The following is a 14032-nucleotide window of genomic DNA, read 5'->3' as shown; positions in this document are numbered from 1 at the left end:
TGCTACTACAGTTTAGAAAAGCTCTGAATGGTGGTGTATCCTGTAATAAATGTTAAATGGACTCAATCTTCTCTGTGGCACTTACATCCAAAGCAGCCTTGATCTAGTGTTTGTCAAACTGTCATGAAATGTTAAAGTTCAGAGTCTCAAAGGATCTTATTCAAATATGGAAGTCTGTTTTCTGATTCAGTTCCTCTTTTGGACACAGCGGTGCTGATTTATGATTCCACAGAAGTGGATCTTTCCCCTAACGTTCTAGTGGTCTAATTCAAAAGGAAACTCCGTCCTGTAATCTGTAAAATTTGTACTCTGACTTTTGAAGGTCATTACGTTGTTTTTGGTTTGTTGTTTTCTTGATCAAAAAGTCAAAATATACTTGATTTAATGCAACGACACAATTAAGGGGCTTTGATTCTTCATATGATTCTTCTCCATCTCCAGTTAGCTGATTCTTGAAAAACAATTGAAAGTTTGCTGGTAGAAAAATTGGCATGAAATGCAGTAGAAGGAGCAACAAGTCCTGTTCTGAGTAAATGTTGTGACCTCATAAGTGTGAGAAGTACCTGTATTTTATCAGAATCCCCTGACTATCTGGATTATTAATGGAAACTCACAGATAAATCCATTTTGAAAACAACATTTGGTGCTTAAAATAACTCCTAACAGAACATCATACAGGTAAGATACCAGATGAGTGTTTCAGTTAAGGGTGAGGTGACATCCTGGGGGGGGTCAGATCTTAAACTGGCCATCATGTCTATTCAGACTATGGTGGTTTTTACAGGGGGGATGTCTGAAAACCGTCAGCACCGCAAGCGTGAGAGAAATGTTTTGGCAGATGTGATGAGGAGAGATGAGGTGATGGTGAGGGGCTCCATAGAGAGAGGGAGCAAAAAAGAAAAAAATGTGATGGATAACTTCCACCTCGAGCAGAGGCAGCCTGGGACGGAGGGTGTGTGTGTGTGTGTGTGTGTGTGTATGTGGGCGTGTGTGTAAGAAGGATCAGCTACAGATTTAATTCAGCTAAACAGGACAGAGTTGTGTGGGTTTATCAGATCCTGAACAGACAGGTGGCATTTATAAAAACCTTTTTACCACTCGGCTCAAGACTGCGCATGTGTACATGCATGCATTTGCGCGCACATGTGTTTTTGTGTGTGTGTGTGTGTGTGTGTGTGTGTGTGTGTGTGTGTTGGACTGGGTGTCTTTTGCATGAATATGATTTGTTTATCTATTGTGGACGTGCAGGCATGTATACCTACATGTATGAGTCCCTGTGTAGGAACTTGTGTGCTTCTTTCTTTAGAAACTTTTGTGTTTTTGCTAGTTTCCATGTTTTCTATTAGCATGTAGCGTCATTTTGCCGTGTGTCTATGTGCGTGTGCTCTCCCCTTGCCCGTGGCCTTCAGCCTGCGTGGACCAATTCTATCATGGATCATTGCTTTCAAAGACATGCGCCATGAATTCTTAATATACTGTATGTTCCCACTCTCACATGAGGGAAGTCAATACGACCCTGCCCAGGGCAACATCCTTACTCATCCAGATTGTGTGTGTGTGTGTGTGTGTGTGTGTGTGTGTGTGTGTGTGTGTGTGTGTGTGTGTGTGTGTGTGTGTGTGTGTGTGTGTGTCATATAATGGAGACGTAAGGGGGCTGTGTGATGGTGTGCTCATGGGGCAGAGATTCACCAAGAAAGCATGAAATATCAAAACAAATCCCAAATGCAAAGCTGTCTTCTGTGCACCGTGACCCAGAGAAGTTGCGTGTTGTTTCTTTGCCGTGCACTACAAGGCTTTCAGCAGCTAATCTGTCAAACCAAGAGACAAGCAGTAGGGCTGCCAGGTGTTAATGTGGAGTCTTATTAGGGGTTAATCTCACCCATCCGCCGCTGCTACACTAATCTGTTCTACAGATGTTTGAAATGAGGTCTGAGGGACAGACAGAAGTGAGCTCTGCCTCCTAATTCAGCCATGCTCTCTCCTACTGTCAAAACACCATTGTGTAGCTGAAGTCTGCCTCCCTCCGACCCACAGCATGACAAGCTGGGCCATTTGAGTTCTGTTCCATAAACTAAATGCCTCCACATTTAGAAGACTTCTGATTTTGCTGTGTCGCAAACTCATACAGGACAGATGCAATCTTGGGAAAATATAATCTCACAGCAGAGAGACATCAAGCGTTCATGGCTGTAACATACATGGGTTCTCTAGGTTTTGCTGTTGGTTGCAAACACTGCTGATGCAGAGGTTTTCTGAGTTGTGTTTAGATTAGAGATCAGATTAGAACAGAATTAAAGATAAGAAAGACGTGCAAACAGGTGATAGACTTCACGTGTCAGTTCACTTGTGTCGGCAGAATCTCAACATTTAAAGGATGCATCAGTCTGAGCGTGAGGTCTAAATTTAAAAAAGGAAAATAGGTTTTGAAGTTGAAAAAGATGTGTTTACCAGGCAGTGAGTGTTGCATGATGGGAATTTGTAGAATCCTTACATCTCTGCTGCATCCATTTTCACTTTTTTCTACCCTGTCTTGTGAGACCTCAACCTTTATGGAAGATTAACACTAAATTGTCCCTCTAAGGAAATTCAGTGAGGTCGTTTAACATTGTGATTGGATAGAACAAGGCGGCAGCTGGTTGGTGATGTCACAGGAGAATGATCCAAACATTGATTGAAAAAAATAAAACCTGGACTGAGGCAAGATCCTCCAATCCAAGACTAACTTGGTCGGGGGTCTATCCCCGTCATCAGAGGGTGCGCATGTGTGTGCAACAGCTTTTTTCCACCGGCTCTCCCACTTCTACAAACGTGCGTGCACACACACACACACACACACACACACACATGTTGATATTACAGCAGCTTCCTGTGTGAATTCACCGCATGATGACAGTTTGTTGTGTATTCAGCTTCACCGTGAAGTGCCGTAATCAAGGAATCATTTATTGAATAATAGATTCAGTGAGTGACTGGTTTACACACAGCAGGTTTTTCCATTTCAGCAAAAGGCACTGAAAGCAAAACACTTTCACAAATATTATTCTTTTGTGTCAAGAGAATATATCAGCGCAATGGATCCAATGCGGATTGAGTTAGAAAACACAGCAGAAAATGCATCCCACAGTGAGAGCTGGGAAAGCTAATTGTTCCTTTACAATGTGTTAGGGATTAGATTTAGCGTGAACTGATTTATGAGTTAGCCTTGGATAGTAGACACATTAAACATAATGAGATGCATAAACATTGACATTATGAGACATTTTATTCACTTCGTAAGTCTTGTGATCATTTTACGGATTTGACTCAAGTTTTTATCTACTGCAGACATAAAGCTCTACGGTTGTTCATTTTTTGCGTGGCTTGTCATGTGAGGTAGAATTTTTTTTTTCCAGGCTAGAATGTGTATTTCAATTGTGGCAAAAAGTTCAAAGTTGAATTTCCTGGGCTTGTAATCTCTACTAAAACTTGCATGGGGGCACTTTCCACCATATGGGAAAACTTAGAGGTCAAATGAACATGTCATGTTAATATCCACCTTCTTGTCTTCACTTCCTGTTAGGTCTGAGTGAAAAGTAGCCATTTGACATCTGTGTGTGTGTGTGTGTGTGTGTGTGTGTGTGTGTGTGTGTGTGTGTGTGTGTGTGTGTGTGTGTGTGTGTGTGTGTTTTACCACAAGATGATACTGTCAGTGCTGGATGATGTGTGTGAGCGAGTTGCAGAGCACCTCGGCATCTGATATCATATTTCCATGCGTTGTGTCTCTTCTCACTCAGGCCTGGATGGAGGTTATTAAGGCACTATGAGGGGTCATGAGAAGGTCATCCCCAACTCAGAGAGGTTATGGCGGGGTTATACTGAGGCTGTGAGTCACAGGTTTGAACTGTTTGTGCCCTGTTTTTTGCTCTGAGTCATTTTCTGGCTTGGTAGGATCCATTTCAGGGTCCATTCACCTCGGGGGTGAAACAGATGTCTGTTCGAGGATCAGAGGCTCGTAAATACTTTTGTAGGTATTTTTAGGATCTTACACACTAATATTTGATTTGGTCAGGAGTTAGTAAGTGCAGTCTTCCTGGATATCTTGTTTGTTAATGGTTTTAACATTCAGATTTACAGTTTCAGTGTATTTATGCATTGCATTTCTTCCGTTTCTGTGTCTAGCACCTTCGTGGGTCAGTGGGCTGATCTGGAATTGTAATCACAACGGTGAATCTGAATTTGTCTCGTGCATATGTCACTTTGAAAAGTCAAAAATCCTCCTCCACAGCATTGCTCCTCTTCTCCCTCTGCATTCAATCCAGAACTGAAAAAAGCACACACACAAACTTGGCTACAAACAATAAAACTTCATGCAGGTATAAATCTGTTTTTTGACTTTCTAACCTTTTGTTTTCAAGCTGTGAGTTTCTAAAGATGAGAAAGAGCTTGTGCAATGCTTTTTTAAAAGAAAATGTTTTTTTTTATGATGAGCACACGGCTATCACAGAGGAATTCTTGCTGACAAAGTTTGGAAGTCCTTATTGTTTTAGCATCCTGATGAGCAGTAGATTTATGTATACACACATGGTTCAGTGGTATGTCAACTTTGGCACGCCGCTTTGTTGTTCTTTCCATTTGGCGGGAGTGTGGAGTATGGATGTGGTTTGTGTTAGATGGTGATGATACACTACTTCTGTGTCTGTTTGTATTTATGTGTTTGTCTCTGTGCGTGTCTTATTGTCAGTTACAAACTAAAATATTGTATTTTTCCGCCTTTGATACCTGAGTTATGTTCATAGGATTTATTGTCCTGAGAGGCGAGCACACACAGTGACGCATCTCCCTCCTGGATAAAGACCACAGAGAAGTTTATGAAACTTTGATTTAGTTCCTGATAAATCACGGTCATTGAAAACAGGAAGGATAAACACATTTGCAACTTTGTGCAGTAAAAAGCGACTCACAGTGAAATAAATCTCTACAAAATCTGCTACAAAACAAAAAGAAATCTTAAAGTCTGATAACACAAGTTATGTAGTTAAAATGGCTGAAAAAAGCAAAACAAAAGATTAGTTTTCATTGCTGAAATCTGCGGAAGCCCCATTTTGGCTTCTTCAAAGAAAAAAATTAGAAGTGATTGAACTTTTATGTCATTTCATAATAAAAGTGACATGTTATCTTGTTAAACTTGGAATGGGGGTGGGGGCTTTAAAGGATTGACTTTGTATTTATGAGGTGTAATTGCAGTTACAGAGGCTGAAGGAGTCCCTTGCATACCTCTGAGGTGTTTATGGAGGAAGTGAGAAGTTCTTCCCTCTGGACACTAGGGAATAGTCACACACACACGTGCATGTGGATTTATATACACCGACAGGATTCTGGTTCATTTGCAGGAGAAGAACGGGGGGGGGGGGTACAGAGGGCTGGAGACAATAATGGATTAAGCCGAGGGACATCAAACGGCAGCAGGGGGACACGAGAAGAAGGGAGAGGTGGTGAGGGATACAAGGAGGACGGAGGGACAGCGAGGAAGGGATGAAGGGAAGGTCTGCTGTTTCCTCCTGTGGGGAGGATGAATGGTGAGTTAGGGGTCTGTTTTGCCTCGTGGGGTCTCTGACACACACACACACACACACACACACACACACACACACACACACAGAGCAGTGTTTACAGAGGAGATTAGAGCAGTTCCACCCAGTGCCTCAGCGTAGCAGAGGAGCTCCAGAGCCACGTGTGTAAGCGATGACAGGAATGCCCACTGAGGTATCAGCTATGTTGGTTTAAACATTTATAACGCTCAGAACTCCAGAGGGGACAGCTGTTATCGTACAAAATGACAAAATTCATGTTTTCTGTTTATGGAAAATCCACCGTAGCAAAATCTTTTCCCTTCAGAGTAGCTTTGCAAGCCCTGAAATCATTTGCCAAACTCCAAGGGTTGAGAGTCTCACCTTGATGCAGTGATGAACAGGTGTACAGGTGAGAGGGCAGCATCGTATCGCTTTTCAGCCGGCATAATTTATGTTTCTCAAGCGGTGGGTTCTCTTGATTTTAAGAAAAAAAATTTTTTTGATGAGATTTTCCATCAGATTTTTAATTATTGCTGAATATTAAGCTCTGTGGTGAGCAAAAGTTAATGAGAGTGAAACAATTCAACAAGATAGTCTCCACAAAGGAACCACCGCAGACACATGACCTCAGCCTCACCACAGCCAGCTTCACGCTTCTTTTGTCTGTTCCGGCCGTTTTTGGGCCGTTTTGCTGTTGTTAGCCGTCAGTCACCATTAGCCTCAAATTAAATAGACGTGGCCGGCCCTTTCTTCATTTCAGAGTTTCTAAGAAGTGAGGAGAAAATGTCTTGGTGAACTCAAGACACCTCTTTGTGAGTAACTGAAAGGCAAAGTGCACTTAAAGTGAAATATTGCTTTAATACCTTTTTTCCTACCACACGTTTTATAGTGTAACAATACATTTTTTTGGTACATGACATCAATTTCGCTTTCAAATCGTTTTTCCTTCATTATATATCTTTTTGATTTCACAATAAAGGTACGGAAATAACTTGGTAGATGGACTGCTTTTAAACTCCTGCATTCTCAGGTTGAATTCTGACTTTGGTTATATCGTGACCGTAACATAGTTTAAAACTTGGTATGTCTGTTAGTACAATTTCTCAAATCAAGCTGAATCACTAAACAGGAAGAGCAGAAAACACTAACAAGCCCATACATTGAATAAATCAATACAATCTGAACAGGTTTTTCTCTGATGTTAAGTGGGTCATATATACAGTCACACTCATGCCTGTGTGTTTGTGTATTCTTTTGCAATGTCATTCAGGATCATCACGCCCTTTAAACATGCAACAGTGGCATCGTGTCAGCTGGAGCCTCTTTGCTTGATGTGGTGTGTCACATTGGAGCAGACAGCTTCCACTCCAGCAGCACTGGAGTCCCATCAGCCCGTGAGCTCACACACAGGAGCAGATACACAATCACTGTTGGCACGGTTTCTTCTTAATAGACAGGAAACAACTTCTGTTTCGTCAGGATAAGCAGGAGCTCACTGTGAACCAGAGCTTTGTCAACACAGTTCCTGAGTTTAACTGGATTTTCTGTCACAATTAAACACACACACACACACACACACAATGTAATGGAGGTGTGAGGTAGAATCTTAGGTTTCACCTGAATATTTAACCATCCGAGTCAACAGCTCAGAGACACCAACACACAGGTTATTCTATTACATCTGCACTCCTCACCGTGTACTACAGCAGCACAAATAAGTCCGAATGCAATACTACAATACTTCAATAATCTAGTTTTCAAAAGTCCAAACACACGCCCACTAGTGTCAAAATCAGTCCGTACCGTCTGTCACTTCCCCGTGCAAGTGAACAACGTTTAAATCTTTTCCTCTGGAAGCAAATTTCTGTAAATAGAGGTTTCTTTGTAATCATCACACTGCTTTGTTGTGGGATGATGTAGATTCTTCCTTTCTGCCCCTTACAGACCATTAGCTGAATCAGTGTATATTCCATCCTTTGACTGGAGTGATGACAGCTGATAACGAGTGTGTGTGCGTGCGTGCGTTTGCGTGTGGAAATAGTGATGAGCGGGAAGCCCGAGGCTGGTGGTCCAGACGGGATGTTTGGCAGTAATCCAGTTTGTTGACCAGTTGCAGTCTGTGTTCATCCCCTCGGCTTCTGCTTTGTGTTGCAGCCAGTTCAGTGACAGAGCAGCCATATTTATTCGTAACCTTCAGATTTCTTTACTGATTGAGATAATTCATTGAATTAAAACATCCAAACCTTTTTTTTTAAGCGAGAATATAAAAAGATACAAGCTCTCTGAGCTTCTTCAGATGGTAAAAATGAGGTTAGACAGAGTCTTTATTGTCTTGTCATGCTTCTGTCTTCTAGCCTGAGTCAACGCTGACAGATTCCAGAGCGGCTCGTCTGAGAGCTCTTTGTGTTTCCGTACATCTCTTGTGAAGACACATTCCATATGTGATAGAGATTTGGTGATATTTGGGTTATTATGTGTATCTTTTCTCACTGCAGCTGACACAATAGCAGTGGACAAAGCTCCGGCTATGGTTGCTGGCGTAATCAGAACCCAGCGGAGGAAGACTGGCAACGTGGTCGTTTGGCTTGCTGCTCATGGTAAAAGTGAACAGTACCCAGCACACTCTTTACTTCAACTGATCTCACTGTGCACTTTTTTCATCAAACATACATTCATTTCTTTCATTAATTCACAGTTGATGTGTTTGTTTGATGCCAATTTTTCTATTACAAACTTTCATATATCTCAAGTGGTAAATCTGTAGGACGTTTCAAGCTCATAAAGATTCAATTCCCCGACATTGTCTTCGTGTTAGTAATGGTTTTATTTTCCAAGGAGCCGAATCCATGTCTGTGATTGTCAGCCAGAAACATTTGATATCAATGAAACGTGCCAGAGGAGAGAGGGCGTGAAAACTGAGTGTATTTTGAACATTTGACACTAAATCCTCTGGAAAACCAACAGAAGTCACTCTAAAAAGCAGTTTAAACATGTTTCTACATATAAAACTGTGTGATCGACCAAAATGTGGTTCACACTTTGTATTATCCAGGGTAATATCACCGGGGGGAAAAGGGTTTAAAACAAATTCCATTCACCTCCTTTGTTCTGAAATATCAGAAATTTAAATAAACCAAAAACTTGGAGGCAGAATGCTTCCTTTTTTTGGTAATTTTGGGGTAATTTGTACCTGTACAGTTGAGCTGGTGTGTGTGTGTGTGTGTGTAGCACCTGTTGTGCGCTCCATCCTCTAACCGCCAACGCGTGTGTTGTATTTCACTCCACTGAAAGTTGATGCTTCATTACAAGCTCCTCTGACACCAGCAACAAAAGAGAAGGATACTCATCGCACTAATGACAGTATCCTCTGTCTGTTAGTTGACCCTAATGGTTTCCTTCGCACGTTCACAACAAAAGTCAACAAACGCACTAACAGCAGCAGCACTCACGGTCGTCTGGTACTCTGACAATAACAGCAAGGCCAGACTGCAAACACTCTGCTGGAGAGGTGCTGAGCATCCTGTAGGGATCAGGACTTATGTAAACTCAGGTGCGCCTGATCTTTGCCCTCTAGTTGCTGACCCAGGTTTGACTCGGGGAGAGAGAGAGAGAGAGAGAGAGAGAGGACAAGCGAGAGCTGTGAAGTGCAGTGAGAGGAGCAGACAGATCAATTATCGACCACACACACACACACACACACATACATCTCCTCTCACCTTCTCTAACTCCCACATCATTCCCTTCTCTGGATGTGCTGCCTTCAATCATGCTGTCTACTGTCCTCCGCTATATAATTGACTGACATGGTTTCAGTGTTGGCTACCATACTCATCCATCTGTCTTCCATCCTGCGTCTCAGCTTTTTTACTCTCTTCAAATACATCAGTCCTTCCGTCTACTAGCTGTACTCGTCCTTTCAAGATTCTGCTCATTGTAGGATCTCCTCACACAGAAAGTAGCGGGAAAAGATGAATTGCTTCTCCCGTTCCGCTTCTTTCCCTCAGGTCATTGGTTTTGCTCAATGTCAAGTTTACGTAAGAACAATATGGAAAGAAACCAGAGCTCTGTGTGAGTGTAGACGGAGCTGTTACAAAGCAGGTAAACTCATTTACTTATTTCAGGCCTGAAACACTCTGTCCTGTCTATCTATAAAGTTAAAAAAGAGGCTTTTCACCTGCGTCCGTCTGTCTGTTACCAGTAGTTTTTAAAAACAGGGGTGTAACATGGAGAAAAGGAAGTTCAGTTGTGGGACTAACTTGCTGAGCAAAAGTCTTTTTCTTTTAACACTGGCTTCAGGGGAAGGTTGCACTCGAGTACCCTTCCAGTTCCCTGAAGCTGTGCATGTGTGTGTTAAATCTGAACTCTTTGATAACTGTGCACTGTTCACTCAGGTGACCAATACCACCTGCACATGGAGTGTAACACATGGTCGTATTTCATCTAAAGCCCTTTGAATAGATACTACATGTCTGCAACAACAAAGATTTACCGCTTTTTTTGTTTTGTTTTTAGTTTTTTTGGCCGGCGGATCCGTTGTAAACAGTGACGGTGTGAGGAGCAGCGTGGTGATGCACGCAACTGCAGCGTAGTAGTGGAGAGGACTGGTAGCAGCAGTGCTGGTGCTCCAGAAAGATGAAGAAAAACCAGAGTTGACAGGAAGGAGATCCAGGACGTGTGAGACGTACACAACGTGTCACAGAGGAAAGAGGAATTATAAAGTCTTCAGTGGAAGAATCATTGAGGGAATTCCTTCCAATTTTGGTACAGACGTTCACTGGAAGTTGAGAATGGGTCAAAGGTCAAGGTTGCTGTGACAGCCACAATAGAATATTTCCCGTTTCTCATATATTCTGGAGTTCTTGGATCACCTTCTTGTCTCTCTTGTGTTGTGCTTCCCGCCAGGAGAGTTTTTGCTTGAAGCCTCCGTAATCTAAGGTTTTGCCAAATCAACAGGAACTAAAAATCCTCTCGATGTGTAAAAGATGTCGCCACGTAAACCACACGACTGCTTTACTGCTTTTGTACAGAAATAATAAAAATAAGACATCGACATGTTGATTTGAACCTTTGGCATTAAGTGAGTTATGACAAAAATAAATTAACATTTGCCCCTTTTATAAAAACAATAAATATCAATAAGTTAATAAATTGAACATTTCATATAAATACAATTCATGTGTATATTTCCTGTAAGATGCGTGCTATACAGCAGACGGAGAGCTGAATCCTCCGTTGAGTCTGAGTATCCATGGGAATGCAAAACATACTGAACACATTACTGACAGAAGGAGGCTACTGACTATTTACTCCTTTACATGCTTGTACATAATGCCAAAACTGTTCTCACGAAAACAAGAAAAACAAACAACAAAGGTCCAAAGTGGGAGGAAATGTCAGAGAGGCCTGACACCAGCGCCTGCTCCCTACACACAACCACACTTCCTGGCCGAGTGCTTCCTCACCGTGTGGTAGATGAGGTTGTCATCCAGAAATGAAAGATCATCGTCAAACGCTATTGGTCGACAACAAGCCTGAGGGGGTGTGTCTTTGGGAGGAAGCTTCCTGTTATGAGTGAGGCTGTAAAGGATTTTATCGTAGTTGGTTTCGGACTTCCTGCAGGGTCCAGAGCAGTACCTGAATATCATTTCCTCGCCGGAGCTGTAGCCCAGACCCAGGTCCGACACATTGAGGTGGATCTGTTTGAGCACACAGCCGCCGCCTCCTCCTCTAACCCTCCTTCTGTTCTCTCCACCTCTAGTTCCTTGTCGTCTTCTCTCGCTGGTGGGCTGGTTTGAGCCGGTCATCCTCTCCCGTCTGTGTCGAGCCCTGCTGCTCAAGTCGTGTTTGGAGTTGGAGGTAGATGGAGAATAGGAGGTAGAAGTGGGTGAGGTGGAGGACGAGGAGGAGCGTCGTATTCTGCTGATGGTCACTTTGATAAAGTCCACAACATCTTCAGACTCTTTTGGGAGAGACTCCACCATGGTGTCTGAAAATCATTAGGAGAGACGGTGCTTTTTCAAAGATGCATCATACTGGCCAGCATATACTGTTCCCCTTAAAGAGTTGGCTCACGAAGTACACATGCAAACCTGAACGTGGTATCGATTTTTAACATTTCCAGCAAAGGAATTCCATGTGAGCTGGAACATCCAAGTTGAAAACAGACTCCATTCTCATTGTTCCACTGCCTTCAAGCCCTATGGCAGCCATAGATGTGCCACATTACCAGTCGGAGCATCCATTCGTCATCTCAGTGAGAATTATCACCGTTTAGAACTTTAGCTGGACTCTGGGAAATCGTCGGCATTGACTGCACCTCTACACCATTAGATGTTTAAAAAAAAAAAGACAATTTGAATAAACTGGGGCAAACTCAGGTTGATCTACGGAAGATAATCTTCTGAAGTGAAATATTAGGGTTGTTCGGGCTGGTTACTCAGTATGGACAACAAGCTACTACATAAAACTTAAGAGTTGAAACAGTTAAATCAAAACACATTTTGGTCTTTTGATTGATGCTTCAATGCTGTGAAACTGCTCAGCTGTAGCCGAAATCAAGGTTACGTCACGTGTAACGTTTCATATCCTTGTTCAAATGGATTTCAACCAGTAACAGATTTCCAGCCCCCGTGTCCATAGAGAGCTCACTTAGTTTTTACATTTCTGTCAACAACATATTTGTATTTTTCACATGACTCATGGAACAGTCAGTGTGTGTCTAAACAATTCAACACACAGTGACTTATTGCGATGGTTTTGGCACTTCTGACGCTCCACACAAACCAAAGGATCCTCTTACATGTCTCTGCTCCAGCCAGCGTCTTCTCCCGCTCTTCCGTATTCCCCTCAGCTCGGCTGATGCCCGGAGAAGTGACAGACAGGCGGATCTGAACGGGCGGAAGCTCCAAGGGTCTCTCGCCGGTGCGCACTCTCCTCTTGGCGGACGTGGACTGTTGTCTGCTCCGGGGCAGCGGGCTGACGTGCACGGCGCTCAGCAGTATCAAACAAGTGGTCAGGCTATCCCATAACTTCATGGTCCACCTCAGTCCGACAGAAGGACATGGCGCGTCGCAAAATCAACAGGTATCATCTGGATAAGGCGCGCAGCAGCATGGAGAGGAAAAGGTGGGGCGTTCTCGTCAGCTCAGGTTCCTGAGACACTGGAGACACTAGAGCCCGCTGGAACACTGAGACCGGACCTCCCTGCCAGCTGGCAGATGTGGTGCAGCGTGGCGCAACATCCAGTGCGCGCGAAAGCAAAGACGAACACTAAACGCACTTGATGGCTAAAAAAAACCAACCCAACTCCTATTCCCAGTTTACCTTGCGTCACCACTCTCTCACGGTCTCTGTCTCCCATCCATATCCCCTCATCATCAGTCTCCTGACGGACTGACTGGCTGAGGAGAGGCGCTGGTCCAACCGGACACACTGGGAGTGGTGGTGACGTCCGACGGTCCATCCTCTGCCTTCTCGTCTCCACCCAGACACACACACACACCAAACCACAACGGGTTCACATGTATGCCAGAGATACTCAAGTTAAAGCTGAGCAAGCAAACACTCGTTAGGCTTAAGTGTAATTTAGTGAAGAAATGAGGGTTTTGGTTCCCGTCAATGATTCATTGATGTGACCTCATAGAACGCTGCAGGTGGAGCTGCAGAGAAGCCAGATCAGCCCGACAGTGGTAATTCAGACACAGAAGAAGAAATAAAGGTCCGACACACAACTGGGTTTTAATACGTTTTCCTTCAATTGTTGATTTAGTTTTTTCGATCATACTTTCTTACATTTGGAAGTTATACTGGGAAAAGATAAATCCTAAATGCAACTATTTCTCTACAGTTTAATACCACTGATGCAGTAAGTTTCGGACTAATACTTAAATTTAGTTTACTTTATATTCACTAAGCTAATCAGTTTCCCAGATTTTGTTAAGCCACAGATGAACCTGTCTTGCCAAGCCCCTGAGAGGCATTTACAATGCTCATCTCAAATACAAGATGCGTAGTATTTCTGTAAGACGTCAGTCGGGATGCTGTCCCAGCTGTCCCAGATCCTCTCTGTGAGGAGTTTGCATGTTCTATCTATGTACGGTGACAAGAAAACACCACCTCAGCTCATTCTGTCCAGCTAAATATGTCAACTGCATGTAGCAGATTGAAAGAACAATATTTCATGTCCTTTATGTTCTATAGGCGATGAGTTATAAGCAGTCAGATAAAGTACAAGCGCCTGAAAAGTGCAGTAGTGGACTGTAGGCTCTACTTGCTCTCCACCTCTGGAGGGGTGCTGTCCTGAAAGGCTCCTCCATCTGTGAACGAGGGAAGTTTCACTTTCCTCGAACAATACATCCCATCCTGCGTTTTTGTGTGTGTTCAGTTGATATTGGAGGGAAAACATGTTTTTAATCAGCCCATCAAATCAGTGGGAATAGATTGTCTTGCTACTTAGAACAACACCGCGCTGCAGATCCCACTGT

The 14032-nt window shown here is 43.1% G+C and overlaps 1 protein-coding gene across 1 annotated transcript; it reads right to left on the bottom strand.

Annotated features, from left to right (window-relative positions):
- Positions 1-10972: 10972 nt before the first annotated feature.
- On the bottom strand, positions 10973-12784 carry gdnfb (glial cell derived neurotrophic factor b). The gene is made up of 2 exons (XM_086205318.1): positions 12349-12784; positions 10973-11535 (listed from the first exon to the last, which is right to left on the bottom strand). The coding sequence occupies exons 1-2, from the start codon at positions 12581-12583 to the stop codon at positions 10973-10975; spliced, it is 798 nt and encodes a 265-aa protein (XP_086061444.1). The 5' UTR covers positions 12584-12784.
- Positions 12785-14032: the final 1248 nt, after the last annotated feature.

Source organism: Aulostomus chinensis, chromosome 6, assembly GCF_037954235.1.
Source record: "Aulostomus chinensis isolate RoL2024-O1b breed Wild chromosome 6, RoL_Achi_v1.0, whole genome shotgun sequence".
Taxonomy (NCBI): domain Eukaryota; kingdom Metazoa; phylum Chordata; class Actinopteri; order Syngnathiformes; family Aulostomidae; genus Aulostomus; species Aulostomus chinensis.
Note: the sequence above shows the minus strand (reverse complement) of the source record. Positions and strands in the feature narration are given on the sequence as shown.